Source organism: Cajanus cajan, chromosome 4 (genome assembly GCF_000230855.2).
Source record: "Cajanus cajan strain Asha chromosome 4, NIPB_CcT2T_4, whole genome shotgun sequence".
Classification (NCBI taxonomy): Eukaryota; Viridiplantae; Streptophyta; class Magnoliopsida; order Fabales; family Fabaceae; genus Cajanus; species Cajanus cajan.
Genome location: NC_138520.1, coordinates 73,851,238 through 73,867,184, shown reverse-complemented (window position 1 = coordinate 73,867,184; position 15,947 = coordinate 73,851,238). Strand labels below are relative to the sequence as shown.

The window sequence follows — 15,947 nt, the reverse complement described above, 5'->3', positions numbered from 1 at the left end:
AGAATAAAGATGCCAATGTGATTAATCATATATAGGTTTGTATTGAACTAGACAACAATATGCTTTATTGAACTATCTAAATGTATTTTTATTGTACATGTTGGAAATTTTTTAAAAATAAGTAGGATATTAAAAAAATACACGTTCTATGACGAGTGTGGTCACACCCAACATAAAATGTGCACGTTTTATGTCGCTTATAGTCACATCATCATAAAATATGGATGTCAATGTGATTAATATATATTTGGTATTCATACTATAATGGACGCTGACCACTTAACATAGAGAGTTAATTTTTTATGTCGTATGTTGACTTGTCATAAAATTATGGACATTGTATGTCGTCGGGATCTATGTTATATCACAAGCCAACATAGAATGTAAAAAATAATTAACATAAAATGTCCCCTAAACAATAATGTCAATTACTCAAAGAGTATACTCTAATAAAAATATATTTATCTATTATATATTATTTAATAATTTTTATAAATTTTAAATTTTAAGCATATATATTTTATAAATTGAGCATATTTCAATTTTAATCCTTATAAAAAAAATTAGGCTTATGTCCTCAAAATATAAAATTGTTATTTTTTATATCTATTGTCATGTAAGCAACTTTTTTTCTTGTGAAACTTACCAATGTTTACAGTACTACATTAAAATGTAACACCTTTAAAAGAGAATACCATTTATTTATTTGCTTCAAAATGAAGGTTAAGGAGTAGAAATAGTTATTTTCATACTTTGAAAGCATGAAACTCAAAGAAATGTTTCTTATAAGAGTCAAATGCATGCTACCATTACAAGAAAATGCTTTTTATTTTTTTAATGGATATTTACCCACGAATTTAAATATATCTGTAACTCAAAATTATCAACGATAAATCTGTTAGTAAAATATATATAGTGATTAATAATTGTGAAAGACTATTATAGGAATTGTTTTGAAAGTAATTAGCCTAAAAATAGTTTTGTAAGTAAAAAAAAAAATCATTGGTAACCTTGTAATATTTGTCGACATTTATAAATGAACAATTTTTTTTGAAAAATGTATATTAAATTATCCACATATTTGTTTCGTTGATAATAAATTCCACAATCAACAATAATAATAAAAAACCATAAATAATAAAGTGCCAAAATTTTGTCCTAAATTATTTTGCATAGTTTACTCACTTTTTCGTTCTTCCTCTTATTAATTTTATGCATTTTTCACGTAAGGTTTGTTTAGATATAAGATAAAAGTTCTTTTAAAAAAAATTATTAAAAAAAAACTAATTTCAATATAAAAATGCTTTAAACTATACACTTTTATCCAGAACATACTCATATGATTCTTCCACTCTCTCCATTGCTCTTATTTTTCTGTTTAGTCTATATTTGCAAGTCCTTATTCTTTACGCAACTCGCCTTCTTTCTTGCTTCTAGTTGGGTTAGGATAGAGTCAACATGAATCATGTCTTTGTCCAATCAACTTGCTCGACAAAGAAAAATGACTACAATTTTTAACGACAGATTTTTGTCCCTCCATATTCCATCGGTATAAAATTGTATTATTGATAGATTTTTGTGCGTCACATAATTAAAAAATAATGGTGTAAAATTGTTAGAATATTTCTGACAGACTAAAATCACTAGAGTTTTCTGGCGATATATTGCTAAACCGCCAAATATTTGAAAATTAAGATATTTGCATCAGCACCGTTATTATTTAAGGCAATTTTCAATAGCAAAGTTCCTCCCCTGTTCCTTCTCTCTTTTCTTCTGCTTTAAATTTTGTTTTTTTTCTTCCCTTCTTTCTCTCTCCATAGAAATCAATCAAATTTTTTACTGGAATAAAATTTAAAAAAAAAAACCCCAAATAACATTTGTACCAATTTATTTACCCAAGTAGCATTATTTAATGTTCACGTTCAGAATTCGGTTCTCGGGAAATCAAATTCTGAACATCGTTTTATATATCTTTTTTTTTGTATTTTAGGTTTAGGTCATGTGTTAATTTTGCATCTAGAACGGCCCGTTCTGCATTTAGAACGGCCCATTCTAGTTTTGAAACGGCACGTTCGGGCTTGTGACACGGGACCCAAGGCTAATGAGTTTTAATAAATTTAATTAATTATATTTATAATATTAATAAATAATAAATTTAATTAGTTATATTTATAATAAATATTATATTTAATAAATTATATTTATAATGAATTTTTTTTGTTAAATTAAAATTCAATAAATAATAATTATAATAAGTTATATAATAATGTATAATTATAATAGTTTATAAATTTAATAATACACCATGTTAATAAAAACAACAATTTTAATACTTCATTATAATTAAAAAGTTTATTTTTCACGTATACTAAATTTTAATTATCAATAAATTGTCCACATATTAAAGTTTATAATTTATAAAAAAAACATAATATACGTAATTAATTTCATTATTCATTATACAGCACATGAACCAGCGTGCATGCAGCACATGAACCAGTGTGAAGAGACGAGACATGTACACAATACGTTAATGTCCTTGACGTTTAATGTTCAAAAAATTTTCTAACGTCAATGGTGCTAACGACTTGTGTTGCACCTTGTCCTCGTCAACTTTGTTGATGTTTTCTTTTCATTTCTTCTCTATTACGTGTCCAAAATAATTTATTTTGGTAATTAGTTTTCTAAAAAATTTATTTTAATAATTTTTATTTATTTTTTATTTATTATGGCCAAAAAGCCGAATTATATAAGCTTTTTAATCTCTATAATGGTGTCTAGTTTCACAACGAGGGCGACGTCTGTTACGGCCTGGATTACGTCGTGGAGGTTGTTGCTAAGAAGGATTTGGTTCATCAAAGCACTGGTCGTTGAAATGCTACTAAAGAACTACCAGGTTCGTTAGTGAATTCCGGTTGGTAAAGAGATTGCATGTATGACTGTGTTGAAGATAGAGTTCTAAAATTTATTCCAAATAAATTATTAAATATAACTAATTAAATTTATTATTTATTAACATTATAAATATAACTAATTAAATTTATTAAAACTCATTAGTCCTAGGCCCACGCGTCAGTAACCCAGAACGGGCCGTTCTAAAACTAGAACGGTCCGTTCCAAACTACTAAAAATGCCTAAAACCCTAGTTTGGAACGGGTCGTTCCAACATTCAGGTTATGAGTTAAAACTCAACTCTAGAACGACTCGTTCTCTCTTAAGAACGGGTCGTTCCAGGTGCAGAACAAGTTGTTCCAGATGTAAAATTAACACATGGCCAAAGCCAAAAAGAAAAAAAAAAAAAATATATATATATATATATATATATATATATATATAACGTTGCTCAGAATTCGATTTCCCGGAAATCGAATTCTGATCGTGAATAGTAAACAGTACTGGTAAATAAATTAGTACAGGTGTTATTTGGGTATTTTTTTTATAAAAAAAAATATTCCAATAATAAATTCAAATCAATCACCACAAAGAATAACAGTGTATTTAGATTAGAGTTCAATTCTAATAAACGTAAGTTTAATTTAAAAGCAATTTTTTCTTTATTTCTGCTTTTTTTGGAAAATGCAAAATATTACTTATGTTATATTAAACGTGTTTTCAAAGATTCACTTAAGTCTTTTAGTTGCAACAAAATACTGCGGTATAAGACAAAAAAAAAAAAGAAGTATGACTTTGTAATCCTATCCTAAATAACATTTGTTTTCGTCATCTATAATTCGCTATATATACAATTTTGTTTTTATCACGATTGAAATGTCATAAAAAAATATTTAAAATAACAATAAAAATATTTATTAACATTTATAATATAAAAATTATATGTATTAATATTATTTTTGAAAGTATATGTATTAATATTATAATCTTCAAAAGAATGTAAAATAACACTAATAATGAATATAAAATTACTATAAAAAATAAATAATAGTAAAATAATATTAAAATGTTAAAAAAAATCATTAATATAGTTATAGGAACATAAGATTATAAGAATGAAACTAAACATAAATACATAATAAATAAAAGTCATACAGAATTTGTTACTATATTATGAAATAAACATTATAAAAATTGAGATATTTTTATCTATATATCAGCACATGAGCTTGCTAAAAATTATGAAAAATTTAAGGTTCAATGATGCTAGGATAGAGTCTTGTTTGGCCAAAAGTTCAACGGTATAAGAAGTCTCATGCCAGAAAAAACAAGCCGCTGACGAACAAGGACAAGAAAATGAAGCGCTCCAGACACCAACAACGTTGAAAACTTAAAAACTAATTTTCTTTTTATGTTTTAAAATAAATAACTTTTTTCTGCTACAAAAAGCACCTTAGAAAACCATCTCATTGCTATGCAGTATGCACCTTGATCATTTTCATCATACTTTCCGGTGTACGAAAGCATCACAATTGTTCTTTCCTGTTTTGGTATGTACACAGAGCACCAATTAATTAAGTGCCTCATGTTCCCTAAAAAGGTACAAAGACTCAGATGGATCAAATTTCAGTAGAGGACAAAGGGGTGGTATCAGATGGGATATAGAATGATCAATGATGAACAAATGGTCCACAGAAACATTTGACCGCAGCAACAGATCAGGAAGATGTTGGGTGACACGACAACCTTAGTACTCCACAATCTTAGGCCCGCTGTACATCTTTACAAGTACTCGAAATTTCTCGGGTTTCTCCTTCTCTTGAAGCCATTCATATGATGTTCTTTCCTCCTCTGCCATGGATATTTCATCTGCTCAAATTTTCAAGGTAAAGAGAAATCAGTCAAAATACTACATTTATTGGTCATATATGTCATGAGTATGTTTGGATTTTCGTCCATTAACTTCATCCACCTGAAAAACTCACGTCCAACCCACAAAAACGACTCTTATTAGCTTCTATGTGATGTGAATCGAACTCAACTTGATGGAGAATCAAGCATGCGCTGTATAGCCTTAGAAACCAACTTGTGATGACTATTGAAAAATGTTTATTTAAATCAAGAATACCCCAAGTGATAGTTTAAGTCGATTTTTTTTTAAACAGAGAAATTACTAAAGTGAATTCTGTCTTCCCAACAAAACAGTTTAAAAGGTTTATTATAGGAAGATCTTCACGTTTTGATTCACTAAAATAAAAAAGGTATACATTTCCTTCAAAAATTAAGATAACTAAAAGGATGCAACATATAGAGCTATAACAGCTTGCAAAACTTCATGGACAATAGTATAAAATTTTGAAACTATTAAGTAGATATTAAAATGAGTGCATCAGAGGTATTCCAAAACTCAGTAAACCATCGACCCAAAACTTTATGCTGAGTTGTCAGAAAAGATACGAGTGTTGTTTTAAGGACACTACTTAGTAATATTTGTCAAAAGATATCAAGAAAGATTCCTGAAAAGTTAGAGAAAGGGTAGCCATAAGGACACTTTGGCATTGATCAAAAGATATGAAGATACCTGAAGAGTTGGAGAAAGGGAAATTATGGTAGTATGTGCAGTCCCTGCCATCAGGATCAGAGTATGGAGGACCAAGCACATCTAGAACTGCACAAGCTGTCACTGCCGTGAAGCAATGCAAGTTTCCACCGTCAGCAGGATAAAGGATGGAGGGGTCACAAGGACCATCGAAATCAGCATCAACCTTAACTTTTGCCAACCTCATATCAGGAGTCTTTGCTGCATAGTCAAAATATGCAAATTAATTATTCTTGTAAATTTATTTACATATAGAAAGAATCAACTTGAAATTAGATACAGCAAATATCACATGGTCATTTGATCACATGCATGATGCATCTTCACTAAAACAAGATCTTAAACCATGAACATATCACTATTGTTAGATGACATAAAAATGAAACCAAGTTTTGATACCATCTTAAAAGTAGGTTTAATCTAACTCAACTTTATAAACCAAACTTTTAAGGTAAATATTACTCTTCATTAATATACATTATTTTGGCGATACTGCTAGTTAATGCAGAATCTCCAACAGTCAAAAGGATTTTTAACTAATCAAAGTTGTCTAATATTTGAAAATTCTCAAGGGTTTCACTCAATTATAGAGCTACACAAAAGAATGGTTGGTTTATTCATATTTGTTTAACAATGGTATTTTATTCCGCATTTCCTTAAACATAAAGCATGTTCCACATGTCAATGGGAGTGAACAAAGCTTCTCTAGTAAAAAAATATACATATACATCACTAGGTGACTAAACAATTTAATAAAGGAAAAAACATGAGAGAGACAAGGAAGGAAACAACTTCATTTTCTATTATATGTACTTTGTTATTAATTTAATCTAGTGATATGTCTTGGTACTCGGCTACCAATATGAAACTGAAAAACGGGAAACCTCTGAGAATTTCAAAATATTTTATTCAACTTTTTATAAGGGTCTCATTGTACGAAATCACATAAATAAGACATAGTGAATTCAAAAGATATGTATAAAAAATAAGACTCACTTTCTGATGGTTTCACAATGGTTGACATATGAGGAGGCGAGTCAACGACCCAATCATAAGATTTGATGTGCATGGTTCCAAAAAGAAGCTTACTAAAAACCGTCATTCCAGGGTGATTGTGAAGAGGAATAACTCCAGAAGGTGGCAAGCAAAATATTCCCATCTGCGATACATAAAAAATAATAATAATTATAATAAAAAAAAAAAAAAAAAAACTACACTCTTACACACCAACATGACAGCACTGCTAGGTTCTAGGTCCTTAATTGGGTTAGTATCCACGAGAACTTGAGGTTCAACTTTGTTGACATCAATAGAGAAAGATAAAAAGAAAAAAAATTGAAGTCATAGCTTAATTAATTACCGAGAATTGTTGACACTCATAAATGTGCAGGTATGTAATTTTTGGGATTTTTCGAGGATTGTTTGTAGTGAAATATGGCATGTCAGGTTTCAAGCCAACGTCTTCTTGTTTTATTCCACCTGCAAAAAGACAAGTCATTAGTTAAATATGCTTATCATAACGTATAAAATTAAGGAAAAGAAACGAAAAGTGGAATTAACTCTTGATAAATTAAACCAAGTTAAAAAATTAAAAGCGTGTTGGACTAGGAATGATAAAAGAAAATTAGACAATGTATAAAAATATGAATAACAGAAAACTAAGCACAAAAAAAAAATATATATTCTGAATTTTCTATTTGAAAAACTGAAGAAGAAATATCATTCTTAAAACAATATTAAAATCCTTTTATTATATAATTTTTAATATCAAAAATGGAAAATAATTTTCAAAAATAAGAAACAAAACATCCTTAATTAATTGATTTGGAAGAAAATAAGATCATCAAAGGCCCTTGAGAAAAATAAAAAGATAAAAGCCTATGAAAATTACTATATCTCTATCGAAGAAAATGACTAAAATACTTAATGTTCAGATGTTTATAATACTGTAGTAAAAGACAAAATAATTATTTTTATAATGATATGTCCTTAATATTTTTTTTTTCAAAACTAATTTAGGTAATTACTAAAAGATAAAGCCGAGTAGCTGTATCCAATTTCATATAGTGCCGCGTTATTTTTGACAGCTATGGTCTTAACTCTCACTAAATAACGTGTTTATCGTCAATGGCCTTAAGGTTCACCACGATTAACCTAAATGTGTTAATTAAAATATAATATATTATAACATATTTTAATAATATAATTATCTCTCATCTCTAGTATAATTTATAATTAAAAATCATTTATTAATTTCTTAATCATTACTACCTTTTTTCATTAGTTTGCTCGTTAATAAAACCCCAAAAAATCTCATTAGAAACTTGAAAACTTGATAATATCTACAATGATTGATTGTTTCCTGGCTAGTGACTAATAATAGGGAGTTCAAACCTTTACGTAAAGCACCTACATATGGCCCATGATCACGAAAAGACCTCTTACTTAGGGGCATAATACATCCAAATTAAGTTGACCAATGACGATTCGACACGATGATAGGAGAGAGAAGCACGTGTGCTTCACTTAACAAGACAGCACTTGGTTGAAAATGATTAAATTGAGAAAGCTATATATTCATGGTCTCCTTCGTATTATAATTTAGAAAGTGGACTTAAAAGACTTGACATCATATATAGTATAAGTAAGCAAAAAATGGTAATGTAAATTACTAGCATATATATCTCTTATAAGGGAACATCAAGCACAACAAGATAATGGGCACTTGCATCGATACTCGAATGCATATCAGACACAGGCACATCACAATTCACAACCTAGGGAAGATGGACACATACATAAATAGCATACAAAAGAACACACCCCCACCACCCAAAACCAATCTAAACAACATTTGTCTAGATCAGGATAAAACTTGGAGTTGATACAAACAATTAGATTATTAAAAAAACGTAATTAAGGTTAAAATTTTTTAATACAAATAGTAAATGTTTTTAATTAATAAAAATAAATATCAAATAATTTATATTTTGATAGCATCAAACTTATTTTATTTTTTATATTAAAATAAGTGCATTAAACAATTCATTAGTTCTCTAGGGGAAAAAAAACCTTTATCATTCTTCATTCAATAATTGAAATGGGAGATAAAAACAAATTGGTATCTGGCTTGATCTTCCCAGAATACAAAGTCGGATCCTATGAGAAAACAACATGATCAATCATCCCTATAAAAATTAAAATAAAAATTCAATCAAATCCGCATATAGATCACTGGAACTGAACTGACTCTCCAAAGGCTAAAAATAAAATAAAAATAAAAGCTTCAGTTTTAATCCAATTTTTTGAATCAGAAGGATACCCAGTTGAAAAAAAAAATGTTACATGTAATTGCCTAGGTGCTTTTATGTTATTCTTCAATCAATTTTGTTTTTCATAAGTAGGATCAAAATTGAAATTTTACTTCATTAAATTGCAGCCATTTGTAATACAAACCGCACAGAAAATTTAGACATGCGAATTCTACTAATTTTAAAAAATATGCACACAATTAAAAAAAAATGTGTAAAATGTAGAACTTGCAAGTGTTATGGTAGGAAGCCACATACCTAAGACAGAGCGAAGCATATCAATGTGTTGAGGAGAAGGGACGTGCCAAGGGCGAGAAGAAGCAAACACTTCTTTACACGTCTGAAACAGTTTCTGCCCCGCCGACATCTTCCTCTGACGTTGTTTCCGGTTCTTCCTCGATTTGTTGTTGTTGTTGTTGTTCGTGTTTGTGTCTTCACGCAATTCACGCAACTCTCTCCCTTTACTTTCAGACGAGTTCCTCCCAATCCCCATTTTAACCCCACCCGAATGCAGGACACGCACCCCCCAGAACAAAAAAGGAGAACTTTGGTAGAAAAATGAGTATGATCTCAGAACTACTGACACGTTCGAGGACAGAATGGGATTATGGGAAATGGGTACGGAAGAAAACTGTGAAAAAATGCAGAGGAACAAAAACCTCTGAATCCTGAAGAAGTAGAACAGAGGAAACAGAGGAAAACAGGGGAGGGTGTGTAAGAGGGGTGAGATTCTGAGAGGGTTTAAGGGGAGAGTGTAGAGAAATGAAAAGGGGGCATTGGAGGGAAGGAGAAGAGAAATAGCAGAAGCACAGAATGGAAAATGATATTTAATATTGCATGTTTGATATGGAAGAAGCAGAGGAAGAGGAATGAATGAGAAGTGAAAGTGAAATAGGGAGAGAGAAAGAGAGAGTGGTTTGGAAAGAAAGTAAAACTGAAAACCAGGGGCCAGTCAAGTATTCATTCCAGTGGGCTGTTCAAACAGCTGATTTCTTCTATGAATATATCCTATTGTGCACTTCATCTATTGTTATTACTTTTTTACTTTTCTTTATCACTCATTTATCCATTTTCCATTTATCATGCTGCAATATTAAACTGTAGGATTCAAGATTTGTTTTTATTTCAATTTATAAATATACAAAAATATAAATTTAGCTTTGATGTATTATTAGTAACAAAATTCATTAGTTAATTAAAAATATCTTAATTCTTATATATAATGATAACATGATTCTTTTAAAAACCAATGATACTATACCATTGACAATTTACATTTTTTTTTTGTCATGACAATTTACGTTTGACGAAATAATAATATAATAATGTTGTTTAAATGTGCATTGAATACGGTACTAATTTATTGCAATTAAATTCTTTTGCTTATTTCACATACGATAATAATAAATGTGTGTTCAATGTAAAATAAGTTATGCTTGAAATACGTATCGTGGTTTTCATTTTAAAAATCCTTTTCCTAAACCGTATATGAAGTATCATTGACTTTTATAAAGAGAAAATCTAGTTGGAGATGTTTAGTGAAATCTTTTTTTTAATTGTATTTTTTCATACATAAAATTTAAATTTGTTTCGTAAAAATTTAAATGAAACCTTTATTCTTAATTATATTTTTTTATACACAACTACTTATTAGTAAGGATGGAAATAGGTTTAAATAAACCAGATTTCAAAATATGGGTCAAATATATTTTGTAAAATTAAAGTTTAAGTCTAACTTATTTTATATTATAAACATTTTTATATATTTGATGTAATCTTTTCAAAAGTTTGATTTGATATAGTCTATTAGTTTATTTAAAAGTTTATTTTATGATAATAACATTAAATAAATTAATAAATTTAATTTTAAATAAGTCAGTAAATCTATTTTTAAATGTGTGTGCAAATCTTTTATATTTTGCGTGATAAAAAATATTTTACTGTGCATTGAAAAAAGATAAATTTATCAAAATAATTTTTTTTTTAAATATTTCATATATCTCATTTGAAATATTCTAAATAATCAACCATAAAGATAAAGAAAAAGAGTAGGTAAAGATATAGTTTGTGATACCCTTTATCTCGTATATCATAACACATAAAAATATAAAAATTAAAAAAACTCAATATGATAAATAACTCAAAATCCTAACAAGTAAAGAGAATCGCATTATATCTTAAACAAACAACATGACTGAAAGAATTACAAATAAATTAAAAATTGATGTTTTCAAAATGAACCAACAAAACATCCTAAATCCTAATTATGTTCGATGTCACATGTTCTATCAGAACAACCCAACATAAAACTTAAGTCTCATCACCAACATCTTCAGTATCATGTTGATCATCACCTGCAAAATCAACATTGTTGGTCAAAAGTTGCGGTGCCAACTTTCCAACTTTCGATGGCTCAAATTTTCAGCCAAACTCGGTGCAGCTTTCTTTGAATACAACATATTGTGTTCACACACATTTTTCTTCATTTGTTGCTTGATTCTCGGTGCATTCTTTGCCTATAAAAGGCACTCATTGCTCACCACAAGACACACCGAAGTTGAGAGAAAAAGGAGAGTTTTTTTTTACTCATCTTAATATCTTTCTAGTTCCATTTGAGAGAGTATTTTTAGTCAGAAAATTTGAGAGATCATTTTTGTTTTAAGTCTTCATATTATTGGGGATTTATTAACTTTCTGTTCTCATCATATTAGAGAACTTTCTTGTACTCTCCTTTTTACATAGTGAAATAATTTTGCTCTCGTTCTTCCGTGGTTTTTCTCCAAATTTGGAGTTTTCCACGTAAATATTGTGTGTCAATATTTTTGTCTCTCTACTTCCTTCTCATTATCTCCAATTGACGCGATCCAGCGCTTCCGTATCACGCTGATTTCATAACAACCATTACCCATTAAGACAATACCACTATCAACAGGTTCAAGAGTGGTAAATAAGTCCTTATAAGGACACATGTGAAAAGTACATCCAGAATCAAGAATCCACTCATCTTTGCTCCTCTTATCAGAAGAGACAGAGAACATAACATCACCATCGGAATCAGTTTCAATATTAGCAGCTTCAGCAGGTTGTTTATTTTTCTCTTGTTTTTCTTGTTTCTTTTTCAAGATAAAACAATTAGAGATATCATGCCCATATTTCTTGCAATAGTGACAGGTTTTGTTGGATTTACGCCCTCTAGATTTGGATCTGCTCTTCTTGTTACTGGTACTCCCTTTTTCTTGAGTTCTACCTCTGACACTTAATCCCTCACCCTTGTCCTCAGAATGAATATCAAGATCAAACTTTTCCTTAGACAATAAATTAGATTTAACATCTTCAAAGGATAAGGTATCATTGTTGCTATACAACATAATTTCTTTAAAGTGTTTATAGGTAGAAGGTAAAGAGACAACCAACAAAACAGCTTTATCTTCATCATCGATTTTAATATCGATATTTTCCAGATCCATAATAATAGAGTTAAATTCATCAAGATGAGATTGAATAGGAGTACCTTCGATCATACGGAGTGTGTATAGTCGTTCTTTGAGACGAAGTTTGTTTGCGAGACTTTTAGTCATATATAGAGATTCCAACTTTAACCACAAAGCAGCAGCGGTGGTTTCGTTGGCTACTTCACGGAGAACCTCCTTAGACAAACATAATTGGATTGCTGAAAGCGCCTTTTCATCCAACTCGTCCCATTGCTCATCTGTCATGGAATCCAGTTTTTCTGACTTTCCATATAAAGCTTTCCTTAATCCGTTCTGGATAAGAACGGCTCTCATTTGGACTTTCCAAATAGAAAAGCTAATTTTGCCGTCAAACTTCTCAATGTCAAATTTGGTGACTGTAGACATCTTGAATCTCCAATTGAACAAGCAGCTCTGATACCACTTGTTATGAAATCAGCGTGATACGGAAGCGCTGGATCGCGTCAATTGGAGATAATGAGAAGGAAGTAGAGAGACGTAAATATTGTGTGTCAATATTTTTGTCTCTCTACTTCCTTCTCATTATCTCCAATTGACGCGATCCAGCGCTTCCGTATCACGCTGATTTCATAACAAGTGGTATCAGAGTTGCTTGTTCAATTGGAGATTCAAGATGTCTACAGTCACCAAATTTGACATTGAGAAGTTTGACGGCAAAATTAGCTTTTCTATTTGGAAAGTCCAAATGAGAGCCGTTCTTATCCAGAACGGATTAAGGAAAGCTTTATATGGAAAGTCAGAAAAACTGGATTCCATGACAGATGAGCAATGGGACGAGTTGGATGAAAAGGCGCTTTCAGCAATCCAATTATGTTTGTCTAAGGAGGTTCTCCGTGAAGTAGCCAACGAAACCACCGCTGCTGCTTTGTGGTTAAAGTTGGAATCTCTATATATGACTAAAAGTCTCGCAAACAAACTTCGTCTCAAAGAACGACTATACACACTCCGTATGATCGAAGGTACTCCTATTCAATCTCATCTTGATGAATTTAACTTTATTATTATGGATCTGGAAAATATCGATATTAAAATCGATGATGAAGATAAAGCTGTTTTGTTGGTTGTCTCTTTACCTTCTACCTATAAACACTTTAAAGAAATTATGTTGTATAGCAACAATGATACCTTATCCTTTGAAGATGTTAAATCTAATTTATTGTCTAAGGAAAAGTTTGATCTTGATATTCATTCTGAGGACAAGGGTGAGGGATTAAGTGTCAGAGGTAGAACTCAAGAAAAAGGGAGTACCAGTAACAAGAAGAGCAGATCCAAATCTAGAGGGCGTAAATCCAACAAAACCTGTCACTATTGCAAGAAATATGGGCATGATATCTCTAATTGTTTTATCTTGAAAAAGAAACAAGAAAAACAAGAGAAAAATAAACAACCTGCTGAAGCTGCTAATATTGAAACTGATTCCGATGGTGATGTTATGTTCTCTGTCTCTTCTGATAAGAGGAGCAAAGATGAGTGGATTCTTGATTCTGGATGTACTTTTCACATGTGTCCTTATAAGGACTTATTTACCACTCTTGAACCTGTTGATAGTGGTATTGTCTTAATGGGTAATGATACCCAATGCAAGATTGCAGGAATTGGTACCATTCAGATCAAGACTCATGATGGCATTGTTAGGACTCTTTCCAAAGTTCGCTTTATTCCTGACTTAAAGCGGAATCTAATTTCTCTTGGCACCCTCGAATCACTTGGGTGCAAGTATTCAGCTGAAGGTGGAGTACTAAAAGTATCTAAAGGTGCCCTTACCTTATTAAAAGCTAACCGTGTTGGTAGTTTGTATATCTTGCAAGGATCTGTAGTGACAGGATCAGCAGCTGTTTCATCTTCTATGCATGATAAAGATGTCACCAAATTATGGCACATGCGCCTAGGCCATATGAGTGAAAAAGGCATGCACCTTCTGAGCAAGCAAGGTCTTCTTGGTAATCAAGGTATCGGTAAGTTGGAGTTTTGTGAACATTGTGTCTTTGGGAAGCAGAAAAGAGTTAGCTTCTCCACTGCAACTCACCGTACAAAAGGTATCCTTGATTACATTCATTCTGATCTTTGGGGACCTTCTAAAGTTCCTTCTTATGGAGGACGTCGCTATATGATGACCATTATTGATGATTTTTCTCGAAAAGTCTGGGTTTATTTTCTAAGGCATAAAAATGAGACCTTCCCCACTTTCAAGAAGTGGAAAACTCTTGTTGAAACTCAGACAGGAAAGAAAGTCAAAAAGCTCAGAACAGATAATGGTTTGGAGTTCTGTGAAGGTGACTTTAATGAGTTCTGCGCAAATCATGGTATTGCTAGACACAAAACCATTCCAGGCAAACCCCAGCAGAATGGTGTTGCAGAACGTTTGAACAGAACTATCCTTGAGAGAGCTCGTTGTATGCTCTCAAATGCTGGGTTGTGGCATCAACGTGAGCTGTGGGTTGAGGCAGCATCCACAGCTTGCTACTTGATCAACCGATCACCACACTCCTCACTTAACTTCAAAATTCCAGAAGAAATTTGGTCAGGTAATCCTGTTGATTATTCTAATTTAAGAATTTTTGGATGTCCTGCATATGCACATGTCAATGATGGAAAATTAGCTCCAAGAGCTATTAAGTGCATATTTCTTGGTTATGCATCTGAATCCAAAGGATATCGTTTATGGTGTTCAGACCCTAAGTCACGAAAAATAATTCTTAGTAGAGATGTGACTTTTAATGAGGATGCATTATTATCTTCTAGGAAACAATCTTCTGTCTCTTCTTCTAGTACTAATAATCTACAGGGTACTAGCGAGAAGGTGGAGTTGGATTTGAAGTCTGCAGCTCCTAATGTTGATGTTTCATCTTCCTCTACCACTGAGTCTAGCACTGATGATCATATTGATGATCACACTACTCATCCTATTCAACAACAGGATGATTATAATATTGCTCGAGATAGGCCAAGAAGACAAATCAAAAGGCCAGCTAGATACACTGGTGATGATAATTTGACTGCTTATGCATTGTCTATTGCACAAGAAGTAAATGATGATATTGAACCTGCCAGCTATACTGAAGCTGTTTCTTGTGCTGATTCGTCTAAGTGGCTAGTGGCTATGAATGAAGAAATTGAAAGTCTTCATAAGAACAACACTTGGAGTTTGACAAAGCTCCCTGAAGGCAAACGACCTCTAAGGTGCAAATGGATCTATAAAAAGAAAGATGGTATTCCTGGTGTTGAAGATCCTAGATGCAAGGCACGATTAGTTGTCAAAGGCTTTTATCAAAAGGAAGGCATTGACTTTAATGAGATCTTCTCACCTGTTGTACGTCATACCTCCATTCGTGTTTTGCTTGCTTTTGTTGCTCTGTTTGATTTGGAATTGGAGCAACTTGATGTAAAGACAGCTTTTCTACATGGAAAGCTGGAAGAAGAAATTTATATGCATCAGCCTGAGGGATTTGTTGTTCCTGGTAAGGAGCATCTTGTTTGTCAATTGAAGAAATCTTTATATGGACTCAAGCAAGCTCCTAGACAATGGTACAAAAGGTTTGATTCCTTTATGCTTCGGCAAGGTTATTCCAGGAGTCAATATGATGACTGTATATATTTCCAACAATTTTCTGATGGAACTTTCATATACTTGTTACTTTATGTTGATGATATGTT

The 15,947-nt window shown here is 31.4% G+C and overlaps 1 protein-coding gene across 2 annotated transcripts; it reads right to left on the bottom strand.

Moving 5' to 3' along the window:
• Positions 1 to 4,274: 4,274 nt before the first annotated feature.
• On the bottom strand, positions 4,275 to 9,773 carry LOC109797281 (plant cysteine oxidase 2). 2 transcript variants are annotated; one of them, XM_020357266.2, is made up of 5 exons: positions 9,061 to 9,769; positions 6,852 to 6,970; positions 6,488 to 6,650; positions 5,474 to 5,692; positions 4,275 to 4,761 (listed from the first exon to the last, which is right to left on the bottom strand). In XM_020357266.2, the coding sequence occupies exons 1-5, from the start codon at positions 9,293 to 9,295 to the stop codon at positions 4,640 to 4,642; spliced, it is 858 nt and encodes a 285-aa protein (XP_020212855.1). In that variant the 5' UTR covers positions 9,296 to 9,769; the 3' UTR covers positions 4,275 to 4,639. The 2 variants fall into 2 exon arrangements, with proteins under 2 accessions (XP_020212855.1, XP_082929160.1); XM_083073034.1 differs by lacking the exon at positions 4,275 to 4,761 and adding an exon at positions 4,842 to 4,864 and having other exon boundaries at positions 9,061 to 9,773.
• Positions 9,774 to 15,947: the final 6,174 nt, after the last annotated feature.